Source organism: Cryptomeria japonica, chromosome 10, assembly GCF_030272615.1.
Source record: "Cryptomeria japonica chromosome 10, Sugi_1.0, whole genome shotgun sequence".
Taxonomy (NCBI): Eukaryota; Viridiplantae; Streptophyta; class Pinopsida; order Cupressales; family Cupressaceae; genus Cryptomeria; species Cryptomeria japonica.
In genome coordinates, this window is record NC_081414.1 from 290,717,599 (window position 1) to 290,734,629 (window position 17,031).

General features: G+C 36.7%; 1 protein-coding gene across 1 annotated transcript in view; it reads right to left on the bottom strand.

The window, feature by feature from the left end:
* Positions 1–16,434, bottom strand: part of LOC131040923 (DENN domain and WD repeat-containing protein SCD1) — a 254,969-nt gene extending 238,535 nt beyond the window's left edge. Inside the window, exons 1-3 of the mRNA XM_057973881.2 lie at positions 16,024–16,434; positions 14,932–15,025; positions 342–543 (exon numbers count right to left, since the gene is read on the bottom strand). Of these exons, the coding sequence (XP_057829864.2) occupies positions 342–543; positions 14,932–15,025; positions 16,024–16,206 (479 nt within the window). The 5' untranslated portion in view covers positions 16,207–16,434. The remainder of the gene's footprint in view (positions 1–341; positions 544–14,931; positions 15,026–16,023) is intronic.
* Between the last annotated feature and the right edge of the window lie 597 nt (positions 16,435–17,031).

Below are 17,031 nucleotides of genomic sequence, written 5' to 3' on the forward strand. Positions count from 1 at the left end.
CATATGAGTAATAAATGTAGAACAGCACAGTGCAGAGCATCACAACCAAACAATTCAATATTACAGAGAATTTTCACTGCAATAGTCCCTATTCCATATTTAATTCTAACAAAATTTAATGATTCCTTCTCGAGATGAAGCTTTCAATTATTTTCCAAAGCAATAGCAACAAAAACTTGACAAAACATTGATAACTTACTATAAGAAAACAAAAGAATTGATCATATCCAAATATGAAAATTTGTACCAGATAAGCACCATCAATCTAATCATTAAAAGACGAGAAAAATTAAGTCATTAACTAAATTGCTCTGCTAGGGCTCCTCAGACTGGAATTTTACCTGCACCCAGATGTTGAGAAACATAAACGAAACAACTCCTCTGTTGCTTCTCGAAGCACTTGAAAACTAGGTGAATGTGAAATGAGACAGATACATTTATCCACAAAAGAATTCACAGGAATCCGATAGGCTTCAGCAATATCATCACTTACTGGGTCACGAAAAGCAACACAGCTAACATAGATTTTGGATCCATCTCCCTCTGCAAGATAAAAAAAAACTTAAATAAATGACTATGTTAAAAACGTATGTGGTTGCTGACAAAAATTAATATCTAAAACAGATTTTAAAAGGTTTATAATGCAGTAAGTAGGTATATTGCACTCAGAAACAACTTATAGTAGATACTATGATTTCATGATGCTTGGTTCGTTGGCTTTCTGTGCTTTAAAAATGAGAAATAGATGTGTGAAAAGAGGGTGAATCCACTTCATGGGGTGAGAATGTAAATCAAAAATTGATGTTAAACATTGGATTGCTACATAGAGTTCACATGTTTAGGTGGAGAATGTGGAAGAGGTGTAGCATTTATTTATTTGCTAGGTGATTAGAATATACTGAGAACAGATAATTCAACCTGCTAAATTGTAAGCATTGTCAGTGTCACCATGTAAGAAAAATTTAATTCATCCAGGAAGTCCAAAAAAAACAGTAAAATTTCTGTACAACTGAAAGGTCTGTACCAAATCTGACATCTTTGACAAATCGGAATCTGACTGAAATTGGTATCTATGATTGTAAAGCATGCACCCAAAAATGCACATTCGTTTATTATTTTTAATTGAGCCTGCCAAATCATGGAGAATTTAATTTAGAATTTGTTGGTCTCTCTAAGTCCCATGAGCACGGTTTACCCACTTTGAACAGGAAGACTGCTGAAAGCATGCTGCTCAACCACTGTTTTGGCTAGCAGATCTACTACTTCGTTCAAAATTCTTTTGTTGTGTTTTATCCTATTTTCCAAGAAACGCCTCACACATGCTATGATTTCTGACATTATGAGTTCCATTTTCCAGTCACTCTGTCAGTAGAGATTATCATTCAGCTCTTTATGTGTTTGTGCCTTTTATGCCTGAGTGCCTTTCTTGCGATGCTTTTCTGGTAGCTTATGATTTCTTCTCCTCTAGTGTTTTTGATGATCAACCAACCTCAGCTCCACCCAAGTTTACCTTTGGCTTCTCAGCCAAAATATAATTTGTAGATTCCAAGAGGAAGAAATCCCACTTTAGCCTTTCTTTTGGTATGAGATAGCATAATTCGTAGGTAGAACAAACATATATTCAGTTGGTGGAAAATATTAAGGTCTGTAATGCTAGATGATTAATATATATTACATTGGCTTCTCATCTATATCATTGCAATGGTGTATCTGTGAGTCTGAATTAAACAGGGTAGAGTTAGCATATCTTTCTTACTATCCTCAAAGATTGTGTTGTTACTTTTTAACCATGAGAACCAAAAATGAATCTTTAACCCATGTATATGTTGAATTATCACCATCCCTGCATCCAGTTTCTGACACGCCAGATATTTTTTAGTTGTGTTCAGAATCAAGGTTGTGGTCCTAAGTGAATGTATGATAATCTTCCAAATTACTTTGGCATCAGCGCAATCCAGAAGTTGATTAACTATACTTTCAAAGCCCCTTCGACAATTTCAACACCAACTTGATCCATTCTATCATTTGTTTAGATGTTATCAGCTGTAAGGATTGCACAATGTGATAGAATGTAATGTCCCCTTTTTGAAATAGGATTTTATAATAAATAATAATGATAATAAATTAAAATATAAAAAAATAATAATAAAAAATATAATATAATATAATTATTAAATATATATTTAATAAGTTTAATGAATGGTCAAAGGGCATGAAATAAAGAGTTGTGACTTATGGAGGATTAAAGGTATAAAAGGAGTGAATCAATCATCAACTTGGAAAGGAATGGAGAAAAATATAAGTGACTTGAGGAAATATAAAATAAATAATTATTTTCAAAAGACAGCAATTAAGGATGAATAGTTGTGACTCTTTCAAAGGGTAGAAATAGTGAAAAAGTGCAACTCCCTCCCAATTTTAAGATATAAAAAAGAGATCAAATCATTCGAAGTGGCATCAATTCAGATCACAACAATTCAAAGAAGAAATTCAGAATGCTGCTCACTAATAAAGGAATCCAAGAGATCTGGAAAATAATTTATTATTCTCAAAAGGAAACAATGAAGGGTGGTGAATCAATTCTTGTGAAAGGTGATGACTCTTTCACCAATAATATATAAAAGGAAAGATCATTCCAAGGATACAATCATCACTCTATCAATTCAGCATTCATTCAATCGTCACTCGCCAATACATCAAATCAGCAATGATTAAATAATAACTCATGAATCCATCAAAGGAAATCATTCAATCATCCAACAATTATCAATGGAGATTCATCAAATATCAATTCATTCAACTATTAATACGAATTCAAAAATCAATCAAACAATCATTTTAGAATTGTTGGTTGAAAATTTTGTACACCTGGGGGATGTACAAAATTGTGGTTTCAGCCACAATGTGTGAGTATAAAGCTCTCCTAATTTAGGGAAGGCTCCCCCTTTGCTTTCAACTTCAACAATTCAAAAATAAACTCTAACTCTAAATCTATTCTAAATCTGGGTGAAACTCTGTCTTGTTCTCTTTTTTCAGAAAAGACACTTATTCTTCTCTTCTTTCAAAAAAGAATCACAGTTGAAAGCACAGATGATTAATGAAGTAAACTAAATAAAGAAGCAAAGTTTTCATGAAGGCACAAAGTCCTCTGTTGCTTCTCCAGGACGGGAAAACAGAAAGAAAGCTTAAAATCTTCAACTATCTACTCTCCTATCAACCTTTTTAGATGATTTTCTAGTAACCAAGCACAATATGTAGCATCTCAAAGTCTAACTACATGATGCACCTCTTATGCACAAACATAGAAAATAAAAGCCGCACAAAATCTGCAAGTTACCCCCTTTGCTTAAGCTTTCTACACTAGCTTTAAACATGACAAGCAACTCAAAGTCTGCAGTATCAAATCTTAAAACCAATCTAAAACTCTAAACGCAATAAGCAGCTCAAAGTCTGCAAGATTGAGCTTGAATCCCTCTTGTCTAACACCTCAAAACTCACAATCAATCTCCAGAAAAATGTCGTCACATAACACCTTGAATCAACACAAAGTTTGAAAGCAATTTGCCTCTTTTAATTGACTGCAATCTGATTTACAACTAAGCTCAAAGTCTTAGAGTGTACATACAAACTGGTAGAGTCTTGTTGCATTGCCAAAAGATATCGATTACAATAGACCCCCTCAAGCATTTATAGGAGAGGAGCCTTGAGAAAAAGGTGGGAGGATCCCAACTAACTTGAGAAATTCTCTCAATCACCATGACTTATTCCAACTACAGTCCTAATTTAACTCAACTTGTAGTTGCTTTACATGTAATTACATTTTACAAAAATGCAAGTAAAAGTGAAACTTGCAATTACAAAACTTGTTTTTACATGTATCTTGTCAAAACAAAATTACAAATGCATAATTGAAACTATTCTATGTGTCCAAAGACACGACTCTAACTATATCATCCTTTGTCTGTGATGATCTTCATGCTGCTACAAGACACTCTGTCATCGAGATAAATAACATCTTGAACCGGAACAAGAACTTGCACCCTTGATAGTCTTTGTGTCCTTAACCAGGGAACTTCAACCTTTCACATGCTTGGGGAGTACCATTTCTTCAAGAGGGAAAGGGCTGCCTTCCTCTTTTCATGTCATGACCATCTTTGTCTTGAAAGCATCCTATAATTTGCATCCATGAATTGCTGTTGTATCTCTTCTTCTTTTGTTCATTGATGAAGAACCCATAACACCTTATTCAAGATGATATTGTTATATAACAATGCCCATGCCTCGATTTGTTGGTTTGATAGATCGTGTGTGCAAACAAGGTTGACAAGGGAAGGGATAAATTGATGCAAAAATGGGCTCACAAGTGAATTTCGGGTTTTGAGGATTGCATTACATGTGTGGAAAAACAAGAGCATTGACTTGCAATTGTGGAGAACAAACACGCAACTTCATATGTATAATGGGAAAATACAAGTTTGCACTTGTAATTGCATCCTAGAGACTCATTTCAAGTGTTTTTTGAGTGCATGTTGGACCAATTGCGGGTTTTGGAAGGCTAACTGCAAGTCTTGACAGCAATGATGAAACCATTGCTTGCAATCGGGTCTCAAAACCCTGATTGCAAGTAAGCAAGCTTGCGTGACAATGAAAAATTTCCAAAATTCGCTATTGAAATCGGATTTTTAGAACTTGATGGCAAGAAGGCAAGTTTTACACATTTAGAAACTACTTGCAATTCGGTCTCGAAGACCCAACTGCAAGTGCACATGGTTTGCAAACAAAAGGGCAGATCTTAGCCAAGATACTTTGCCATTGCTTGAGAACAAAACACCTTTGGGAAAACAAATCGAGTCTCATAAAGATGAGTCAGGTTTTTTACTATATATGACACATAACAACAGTAAGAGGTCATAATCGGAATTTTTGGTAACATGTTACACGTCTTCAACAAGACAAATCGAGTTTTAAGAGAGGCATTACATGTCTTTTAAGAACAAATCAGACCTTTTCTAAGTCATTACATAAATAGGGTTTTGGACATGTCATTACATAAATCGGGTTTTGGATAAGTCATTACATGTAGAGATAACTTGCAATGAAGAAGGCATAATGAGTGAGACTTGCAATCGGGTTCTTAAGACCCGACTGCAAGTAAATAAACTTGCAATGAAAACATGTATCTTTACACTTGCAACGATGGTCATAAAACCCCCACTTAACTTGTAACTTGACATTTTAAACAATGAACCAACTTGTAATCGGGTCTTAGAGACCCAACTGCAAGTAAGTGCATTTACTCGTAATGAGTTTACTTGCAGTGACATCCAAAAGTTCCCCAACTTGCAGTGACTGATCTGAAACCCGAAATTGCACAGAAAGTGACCAAAATGAAGGCCAAAACTCACCAAAACTTAGACAACAATGGCAAAGACACCCCCTAATGATTTGACCCTATCAAATATGAGTTTTGCACCTCGTAAAACGTGCCTTAGAGACAAAAATGACACATTTTGAGCAAAAATTTGTAGGGGTAGTCACATTTATGAAAATTCAAAAATGATGGCACCAAGAATATCAATTTATAATCATCTACAATCAATAAAATAATTCAATGCAGATTTCCAGAAATACACTCAGCAATACATATAATTTCAGAAATTCATTCAAGAATTATTCTTAAGAACATTCAAATATTATTCAAGGGATTGATTGTCAATTCATCAAGAAATATTATTTAGCAATAGTCTAGCAAATATGCCAAGTCATCAATTTTGAATTCTAGTTAGTACTTGTGAACCAGACAGGGTCTAGGCGCACAAGGTGGGCTAAGGTTTGGAAGGACAGCACCTTTTCTTACCCTTTGGCAAGCTAGGGATGGCGTCCTTGGGATTGTCACCAGACAAGTTTGGGCTTATGGGGTGACCTGCGATTTGAAGGGACGACATCTTTTTCCTACCTTTGACAAACTAGGAACAAGGTCCTTGGTTTTGTCACTATTGAGTTAGGGACGGGGTCTTTTAGCTCAGCAGATTTGCAAGGTATTTACAGGGAATTCACAATTTGATCGACCTGGGTATTGTACAATGATGTATTGACTTGAATATATTTAAATAGATTGCAATCCTTGATAAAACTATTATATCTTGAGTGAATTCTATCAGGACTTGTACTTGACTTGGGAGGGAATCACTTGTTGTGTCTTGATGCCGACATCTGTTGATTACTATATCTTTACACATTAATAGAGTCCGAGTCATTATGGTTTTCAGGCAAAGCTGTGATAAGTGAAAAATCCAAAATCTGGCTTCAGCGCCACCGCAATCCTCAAACCCTAGAAAGCTTCCCTGCTTACAAGCCAAAGGAATTGATGGAACGAAAAGGCAAAATCAAAAGAGAAAAAATGAGAAAATGAAAGAGAAAAATCAAAAGAAAATGAAATGAAATGAAAATGAATTATCAAAATTGGATAATGGGAGCATGCGAGTAACTCCATCGGGGCTATGGACGCCCGACTGCCAATGGAGCAATGTTCGTGAGATTGCGGCGATAACCTCGTCAGGACTATAGACGTCTGACTGGCAGCGAGGCTCTATCCAGGATGCTTATGAAGTTTAGATGCACTACGTAGCCAATCACACGATGGAACTTGGAAGTCATAATGTTCTTGTTGAGGGGAATGAATACACTTGCACACACGTATGTAATTAATAACTAAGTATCTTGATCCAGGTCGGGATTCTCCTTCCACTTTGAGTGCATTTTCTAGTCTCTTGACAAGTTGGGTTGAATTTTCCGGAAGTTCTAAGTGTTGATTGGGTCTTTATCTTTGAAATGTTCAGGAACATTCATTCGAGGTGGCGCTAGATGTTGTGACGTATTCACACATCGCCCCATTGCAAATGGGGACCCCTACTTTTTGCTTTCTAGGGTTTGTTTTCTTGGTCTTTTAGGTTCTGGGCTATTGGTCTTTGCATTGAAGGGTCGCCAAGGGGCTCATTAGGATAGCAGGTTCTGCTTGAGTCAGGTGGATCTCCTCAAGAGGTCAGGTCAATTGAGTGATTAGGGGTTATTTAGATCATGCCTAGGGTGTTTTTTGTGTACTATCCGATCGCACTTCAAGTTGCTAAATCAAACCTTGGTTGAATGCATAATGTCCTCCTAGGTCCCATCCCTTACATCAAGGATGGAGCAAATTCGCCTTAAGAAGTCTGGAATGTCATCCTGATCCTCAAATTAACTGAAATTTGGCTGTTTGAAATTTTGCATTATAACTCCTGGAGGTCCGAAACCACTCTCAAACATCCTGACAATATATATGGAATATAACTTAAAGTATAAAAATGTCACTTATACTTAAATGTTATATTCCATATATGAATCCTGATGGAGAGACTAACATGTCAAATTTCGCTCCTGGCCCTTCCAAAGGGTCCAAAGCGAATTTCCTTATATCTCCCTTCTTGGTCCTAATTTGCCTCATAAACCTTATCCCTATGGCGTGGTTGAGAGAGTATTGATGTGTGAAACAAAGTGAAGTGATGAAAAGTGAAGGATATGAGCATAATTGCAAATTTCGCTCCTGACCCTTCCAAAGGGTCCAAAGCGAAAAAAAATTTAAGCTCATGACCCTTCCAAAGGGTCTAGAGCGAAATTCTTCAATGGACCTTGTACCTTGCCTTAGCACTTGGATGACCTCGTCCTAAGCAATTTCTGAGAGCAAATGACTTGTCTATACCTAGAAGGAGCACAATTATGAAGTTTAATGCCTTGAAGAATGAGTTATGAATATAGAATTAAGTGAGATTATCAATTTCGCTCTTGACCCTTCCAGAGGGTCCAGAGCGAATTTCATTATAGGTCCTGTCCCTGGAGAGGGTCCTGAGCGAATTTCATTCTAATGCCTTCTTGTTGATGATTTAAGGTGAGAAATATCATGTTAGAATGAATATATCATGTATACTTAATCATCCTTTGTTTGTTTTGCAGATTAACAAGACCGGGCTAGAAGGAAGAGCAGACAAGCACCTATTCAAGTTTCATCGTCATTAAAGACACCTCAAATGCGTGGAGTAGGACTCAACGTAATTCTAAAGTGTTGGAAGACTTCAAGTGTTCAAGGAGTTGCAAGCTATCCTCAAGATCTTCATTTTACCACATGGAAAAATCACAGGATGATAGAAAAGAAGGATCTTACAAGCACTTCAAGGCGAAGTATGCTACCAGAGAAGGAGTGACTTGACCATGAGGAGGCCTCATCAAACACATGGGATTCAAGGAGGTACGCTATTCATTAGGTACATCAAGGACGAAGGAAGATTAACCAAAATCAGTGCAAAGGTACATTGAAGAAGCAAATAGTTTCAGAAGAGTTAATCAAAGTTAGCTTCTCATCATCATCACATTGAATATCAAAAAAATACAATGTTCCTTGACCAAGCACAAACGCAAGACAAGGTGGCATCCCAGTCACTGTTCCTCTAGTCAGATAGCTCCACCTCAGCATGTCCAGATTCAATGTACCTGACTCACCAGTGATAACACAAACTTAGAGGCACCTACCCCTAACATCTATTGGTCCATTCTCATGAAATGTAATTTTATCATTGGCTAAAGGAGTTTGTTATAACAAACCCTAATTAGGGTTTCTATCTTATAATCCTAGCCAGTGATTGTAAATCAATCAAAGCCATTGAAATGTAAGGAGCTCTCTATATAAATGCATTAGAGCCTTGTTTGATACCAATTTTACCCTTCGAGGAGCAAAGAACATGAAGATTGAGCTTGAAAGCTTGAGAGTTGCATGAGGAATTTGAGCTAGATTGTCAAATTAGCTCCTGACCCTTCCAAAGGGACAGGAGCGAAATCTTCCTTAGCTCCCTTTTGACTCCTAATCTAGACAAAAATTTCACTTTAAAGCATGGATTGGGAGAAATAAGCTTGAGTTCACCTTTGGAGACGCCTTGGACAAATGTAGACATGGAAATTTGGAGAAAAGGTCAAGAATTGAGCCTAAAACATGAATTTCGCTCCTGACCCTTCCAAAGGGTCCAGAGCGAAATTCCTAGATAGGTCTTGTCCTTCCAAAGGCACCTAAGCAAAATTGTTAAGATGCACTTTGCATTCAACATTTTGACTAGGCACGCACTTAAGGTGATTTGTTGGTGTGTCCTAAGGTGAGAACAATGTGATTGAGGGTAAAGTTTGAGTGTTTGGATGGTATTTAAGACTAATTCCTCAAATTCGCTCCTGACCCTTCCAAAGGGTCCAGAGCGAATTTCCTTATATCTCCCTTCTTGGTCCTAATTTCTCATAAACCTTATCCCTATGGCGTAGTTGAGAGAGTATTGATGTGTGAAACAATGTGAAGTGATGAAAAGTTAAGGATTTGAACATAATTGCAAATTTTGCTCCTGACCCTTCCAAAGGGTCCAAAGCGAAATTCTCCAAATGGCTTATTTCTTCACTAGGGACATCAAATGGTGAACATACATGGCAAGGAAGGGATTCAAAAAAAGACAAGTCTAAAGCAAGATGAGTGAAAAGAAGGAAGAACTGAGCCTAATTGAGCAAATTCGCTCCTGACCCTTCCAAAGGGTCCAAAGCGAATTTCTCCATGAAGCATTATACCTTGCTCCAACCTATGAACTAACTCATTCCCAAGCATTTTTTGAAGACAAAACACTTGTTTTGATGAGAAAAGGATGAGAAATGGAGTTTTGTGAGGGAAAATCAAGCAAAATGTCAATTTTGCTCCCGACCCTTCCAAAGGGTCCAGAGCGAAATTCCTAGAAAGACTCTCTATTTTGCCTAATGTACTAAATGAACCTTGTTTTGATAGCAAATTGACTTGATGGTGATGGGAGGAGGTGTAGTAAGTTAAATTCAAGACATAGAAAGGATGAATGGATGAAGAAATTGGGCCTAGGAATAATTTCGCTCCTGACCCTTCCAAAGGGTCCAAAGCGAATTCTCCTTAAACAAATATTTCCTCCTTGTTCAAATCAAAGTTTTTGTTCCTAGGATATGGTTGAGGGGGGATTGATATATTCTTGCCTTAAGAAGCGAATTGAGGTGAAGGCAATGATGAATTTGAGCCAAGAATGCAAATTTCGCTCCTGACCCTTCCAAAGGGTCAAGAGTGAAATCCTTAGGATAGCCTAATTTCTTGCCAAAAACGTTGAAATGGACATCACTTTGAAGGTAGATGGGCTTGATAGTATGGGGGGAGGACCCAAAGGCCTAGCCTATGAGCAAAGTTCAAGGAAATGATGAAAGGTTGAGTGCAAATGCAAATTTCGCTCCTGAACCTTCCAAAGGGTCCAGAGCGAAATTTCCTAAAACCTCTATTTTGCTCCTTGCTAAGACCAAGATCTTGGTTCCTAAGGCATGGTTGGGAAAGGATTGATGTGTACTTGCCCTTGAAAAGTGATTTGAGGCAATGAGATGATAGAATTGAGGCTAAATTGCAAATTTCGCTCCTGACCCTTCCAAAGGGTCCAGAGTGAAATTCCTAGGTGGTCTAATGTTTTGCCTAGGCCCTTGAGCAAAACCTATTCCTACGCAATTTTGGAGGCGAATGATTTGATCTTGGTAAGGTAATGTTGAAAATGAGGTCTAATTGAGCAACTTTGTCAATTTTCGCTCCTGACCCTTTCAAAGCGTCCAGAGCGAAAATCTCATTATAGGGCCTGTCCTTCCAAGGGGTCTAGAACGAATTTCATCCTAATGCCTTCTTGTTGATGATTTAAGGTAAGAAATGCTATGTTAGAATGAATATGTCATGTATTCTTGATCATCTTTTGTTTGTTTTGCAGATCAACAAGACTGGGGTAGAAGGAAGAACAGACAGCGGCGACCTATTCAAGTTCCATCATCATTAAAGACACCTCAAATACATGGAGGACGACTCAAAGTGCTTCTAAAGTGTTGGAAGACTTCAAGTGTTCAAGGAGTTGCAAGCTATCCTCAAGATCTTCATTCTACCACATGGAGAAACCACAGGATGTTAAGAAGAAAGATCTTATAAACTTCAAAGCGATATGAGCTACCAAAGGAGGAGTGACTTGACCGGGAAGAAGGCTTCATCAAACACATGAGGGTCAAGGGGGTACATCATTCATCAAGTACATCAAGGATAGAGGAGGATCAACCGAGGTCAGTGAAAAGGTACATTGAAGAAGCAGATAGTTTCAGAAGAGTTAATCAAAGTTGGCTTCTCAGCATCACCAATTTGAATATCAAAAGAGATATGAGAAAGTACCCGACAAGGTGGCATCCCAGTCATTATTCCTCCAGTCAGATAGGTCCACATCAGCATGTCCAGATTCAATGTACCTGACTCACCAGTGATGGCAAAAACTCCAATGTACCTACCCCCGTTTCCTATTGGTTCTCATGTATTGAATGTAATTTTCTCATTGGCTAAAAGGTTTTGTTGTAACAAACTCTAATTAGTGTTTCATCTTGTAATCCTAGCCATTGACTGTAAATCAATCAGAGCCATTGAAATGTAAAGAGCTCTCTATATAAGGCTATGGCTCTTCATTTGTAAAGGCTAATAGTTGGTTAATAGAGGTTAGAATAGCTAATAGTCAGTAAAATAGAATAGCAATTAGAATAGAATAGGAGGAAAAGGCAAGAAATTGTTGCCTAAATTGTAAATGAACTCCATTTTCATTGAAGTTGTGGAGAGGTGTGTTGTTTCTTTGCAATATGCATGGTCTCTTGTTGCATATTCATTCTTAGATGGTAAATAATTAGATTGAATGAAAGAAGTTACTGAATGGACTCGCGTGGAATCCACCTAGTCCAAACCACTAGCCTCTTACTGATTGTAAGGGCGCCCTGCGTGGTCAACTAGCATCGAATGAGCTTAATCTCGAATTGTTATGCGTCTATTGTTCATGCATTAACTTGAATGGTGATCAGTGTTTGATGGTGATGATTTGAACATCTTCAGAACTACCCTAGAAGATCGCACTGAGCTGGTGTTGAATTGTTCAGTTTAATGGTGAGACCTAGCCCAGTAGGACTCCACCTAGTCGTTCATTTACCTTCTTGCATTCTAGGTCTTAGAGTAGACTTTCTGAGCCTTTCATCTTTTACTATTTCTTTATTACCCCAGTGAGTAGATAGGACTTGAGTTCCAGCAAATCAAACGCTCAGGCATTCGAATGTAAGTCCCCTTGCGATTCCAGCGTAATCACATCACACCATAAGAGCTTATCCACACATAGAGAACCTACATACCAGAACCTTGGAGTTGCCTCGATTGATCCTTAGGCGAAATCTTCAGCATTAGAGGAAACTTTGTTCAAGAGAGGATAAGATACCTTGGTATTTTATTCTGTGTTCGCATGTGCATGAAAAACACATCAACACCTTCCAAGTGCGACATTTTGCAAAATGAGCTCCACCACATTTGAGTGGAATAACCCTGGTTTGTGAAACCCTGGCACATTGTAAATTTTGGTGGAATAACCCTGGTTTGTGAAATCCTAGCACATTGTAAATTTTGGTGGAATAACCCTGGTTTGTGAAACCCTAGCACATTGTAAATTTTGGGCTGCAAGCATTTATCATTGTCAATTTCTGAGCACCTTTTCGGGACGGCTGCAAAGGAGCAGCTAAATCAATCTGTTTGTTGGTCTTTTTGAGAGCCTAGCACTTGTTTGACGGACGGCTAGGGTTTGATAAAATTCAAAAATGAATCTGATGTATTCTTGTGCATAAATCTGTCTATTTTCCTGTCTATAACTCAAAAAAATTTAGGGAAAATCAGACATGCTTTTCTGAAAATTCTGGACTATTACAAGGGTTGTTTTGTAATTATTTCTGAGCATAATAAGAATCAAAAATTTCTGCTTTTGGTCCTAAATTTGATCTGAAAACTGAAAAAATTTGAGATGTAATCCTATGTAAGTTCATTTCCAGATATCTGCCCTAGTTTGCAGAGGTGTTTTCTTTTATCAGTTGTGCCCTAGTTTGCAGAAATTATTGTCTTGTTTGTATTATCCTATTTGGGAATATTATAAGGAGCCAACAGTTGTCTACTATAACAATCAAAGTTCCATCAAGCTCTCTAAAAATTCAAGTTTTGTGATCAAAAGCATGTAGATATTTGGTTTTATTTCCTCAAAAAAATGAGTTCAAAAGTGAGTAGTGGTTCTTATGTATGTTCCCTCATATTTGCAAGTTTCAAATATTTTGATAAAGCCCCTGGCCAAAGGGAAGTTTGAGCTACTGCAGGAGAGACAAGGTTTGATGGAAAAAACCTTCCTCGAAAAGAGGAAGCGTTAGTTTTCTATACATGTTGCTTAGCAGTTATTCTACTTCAGCAAGGATCACTCACCGAATTCAGCATAGCACTCACTTTTTTACTTTTCTCATCTTTAGCTAGGTCAGTTCTCCTATGTTTTTTTGGCATGCTGGTTGCTTTTCTTATTTTTAGATTGGATTCTCAAATTTGTGACTGAGCTGGTGTTCTTATTTTAAAACAAGGCACTTTCTGCTTTTGTTTTTTTAAGTTAGGAGTTTCTCTTCTCCTAGCCTACGCACTCTGCTGCGATGGGGATTATTCTTTGTAAACCCTGGAGCTCTCTTATTCTATAAAAAAGATCTAGAGCACACAACTGAAACACATAGAGAGAGCATATTTGATTTTTGAGCTAGTGCAGAGTAATTATTCTTTCAGTTTTAATAGAAAATAGATGCAGTATTGAGAGTTCAGATCTGTGAGTATATGCTGTTCATTTTTTCACCGGTATGTGTTTGTAGATTAGCATACTCAGATCTGCTATTTTCATTGAAGTTTTTTGTTTTAAGCTACTTTACAACTAGAATTAATTTTATGAATGCAGAATCTGCAAACCATGGTCTCAAAATTTAACAAAGGGCAAGTAGAGCAAAGTAATCTTGATGTAGCCAATAGTGTATCACTATACAGGAGTTAAAGAATATGGAAACAACTCTATTACGTATAAATGTAGTGACCTCAATATGTGCATACAAGTATTCATCCTAAACTCAAGCTTCCAAATTACCATGGTTTAGGGCAAACCTTAGGGCAGATCTCAAAAAAATGGCATGGCCTCAGGTCGGTAACAGTAATTTAATATGCACACCAAATTCATTGATGGCTACTTGAAAGTTTCCAAGAGCCCATAGAATATACCTGAGTCTCTTATGCTCTGAAACTCTGGCAACTCTAGCTCCTCACCAGTTTGATCCGATACATTTTATTGGTTTGGACAATGGACAATGAAAGCTGCCATTACCTCCACCTCATGGGCTCAAAATTTTATTATTTAGGTTTTAGTTGATAAGGCTCAAAGCTCAAACACACACCCATGCCTATTAGACACCCAAATTGAAACGCAGATACTAGAGAAGATGGCCAAGAGGGGGCATGTGTTGGTCGCTACGGGTAGATGATCCCAATTGGCCAAGGATTTCACCTAATCACAAAGGAATCAACCTAGTCCTACAAAAGGAAAAAACTCTATATTATGCACATGGAAAAAATAATTTGCCCTGACTAATTGGACATTGGGTCAAAACTTGGAGCATGATTCAAAGGAAACGAGATGGGTTTGGTTCATGATATAATTCCATTATATGCACGCAATGCCATTATGTAATGATTAAAGTATTTAATAAGTTTGTGAGAAAACTCAGACACCTTGTCTCTAAAGCTGCCTTGCTAACTGCATTAATATGTTTTATATTCTAAGATTTTCAGAACAACATATTTTACTTCAAACAGATAACATTTACATTGTGATCAACTTTATGATTTTGCCTAATTCAGTGTACTTTAGTTAAATCTACTTTCGGTTCTTCTTGAGAACTGCAAAGAAGGAAAATATATAGTATAATAGTGAGATTATGCTTTTGTCTGCTATTAAGATAAAACAGAGAAAGGAGAAGTACCCGTCAATACTATGGGATAGCTATGTGGATGGCTGGCTTTATCACTGGCATTGAAGCCTGAGGTATAGAACTCCACTCCTGCTGGTAAAACACACTGCATTCACAGTAATAATAGTAGAGTACTCAAGCTTCTGCAATTCATAATAATCGTTTAAAAGTTTTCGGAATAAAATTGCATAAGGAAATATTTAAATGATGTTTCCTTTGCAATTTCTATGCTCGTAAAACACAGTACATTCACAGCAATAATAGAAGAGCGTTCAAGCTTTTGCAGTCCGTAATAATTGTTTGAAAGAGTTCAGAATGGAAATTGCGTAGGTAAAGATTTAAATGGTGTCTCTGGTCACTATTTATGACCTGTCATCAGGAAAAGTAATGGATCGCGTTAATATTAGATCGGCATTCAAGCTTCCGCAATCCATAGAAATTGTCTACAAGATTTTAAAACAGAAATTACGTGGGAAAATCAACATTTTCTGGTCAGTATTCATAAACCAATATCAGGAAGAGTGACGGATCACAGCAAGAGGAGAAGCAAATTCAAGATTGCCCGATACAGACCAGTTGTCTGCAAAGATTTCAAAATGGAAATTGCACAGGAAATGTTTTCAAATTGTACAAAAGATGTCAAAACAAAAATTGAATAGGAAAATATTATTGAATTGTTAAGACTTCGGGACATAAATTGTATAGGAAAATATTCTTGAATTGTTCAAAAGATTTCAGGAATAAAATTGCATGACAAATATCTTCGAATTGTTAATATCTTCGAATTGTTGAAAACATGCGTGGACAGAAATTTCAAGCTTTCGAATACTACTTAAGGATCAGGAAAAGTGATAAGGTCATAATAGTAGCCGAAACGCCAATTAATATTTTCCTAACCGGTTTCTATAATGAAATTTTAAAACAATAGTAGAAGAAGAAAAATGCATCTTACATTAATATAAGGAAACGTAAGAATTTACATTTTGATGTAAATTTTTAAAAAAGTGAATCCGGGATGAAAGGAGACGGGAAAGACAAATGATTTAGCAATGGATGAGAATGAAAATATTTAAAAACATAGTTGCAGAAAATAATATAATGTACCGTGGAAAGTTGCGGGGGAGGAGGAGGGTAATCGGAATCCTTGGAAGAAGGGAATTGGTCAAGAAGGGAGGGCATATATTTGACGAGAGTCCCGTGAAAACCTTTCACGCCGTCCAGCGTTCGAAGCTCCGGCCCCAGCCCGCATACTGCAAAATACTCGAATATCCTCCCGCGACCTACCATTTCTATTAACTAAAAACTTGAAATAATCTGCGCAGCAGCTATACGAATAATGGCAATGGAGATCAGCCCGTAGAAAGGTGCCGATGGAGGTTCCTTTCAGATCTTGTTCAAGGTTGCCTCCAGGGCTAGCGCTTGGATTATGTATAGATTGATACGAAAACTCTCGTAATAATATGTATTTTCTTGCAGGTGACTCTGTCAGATGAGCGGGATGTTTTGTAGCATTTTCAATCATTATTTATTTGGTAAAATTAATCTTTTATTCGAGACATTTTTTTTTCTAATTTGCCATTCGGAGTGCCTTTTTATTTAGGGGCTGCTAAATAATAGGAAAAAATTGAAGGTTTGGAGGTCAAAATGGTTTATAGGACAGTAATCTGCTATTCATTTTGATAATGAATTTCAATTTTATGTTTGTTTTGAAAAAATATATTAAATTATTTATTTCATTTGTAATTTTAGATTAAGTTTTAATTTAATTTTATTAATATTATTAAAAATTTATAAATATATTTTATAAGATAATAGTATTATTAGCTTGATGGTTTTTGGATTTGATTGTGTTCAAATTTTTATCAATATTTTGTTTCAAGATTCACTATCTATCATCACTATAAATTAGATAGAAAAGAATTAAAATAGAAGCAGAGCAAATTGACTAGAAAGATGAAGGAGAGGCATGTTATTCAGTGGATACAAGGGAAGGAAGAGGGTATTTGGAGAGAGAAGAAAAAGAAAAAAAACAGTCAAAGAGGACCAAAAATGAAATGTATATACAATAATTAAATTATAATATATATATAGACACACAAAAAAAAAATGACA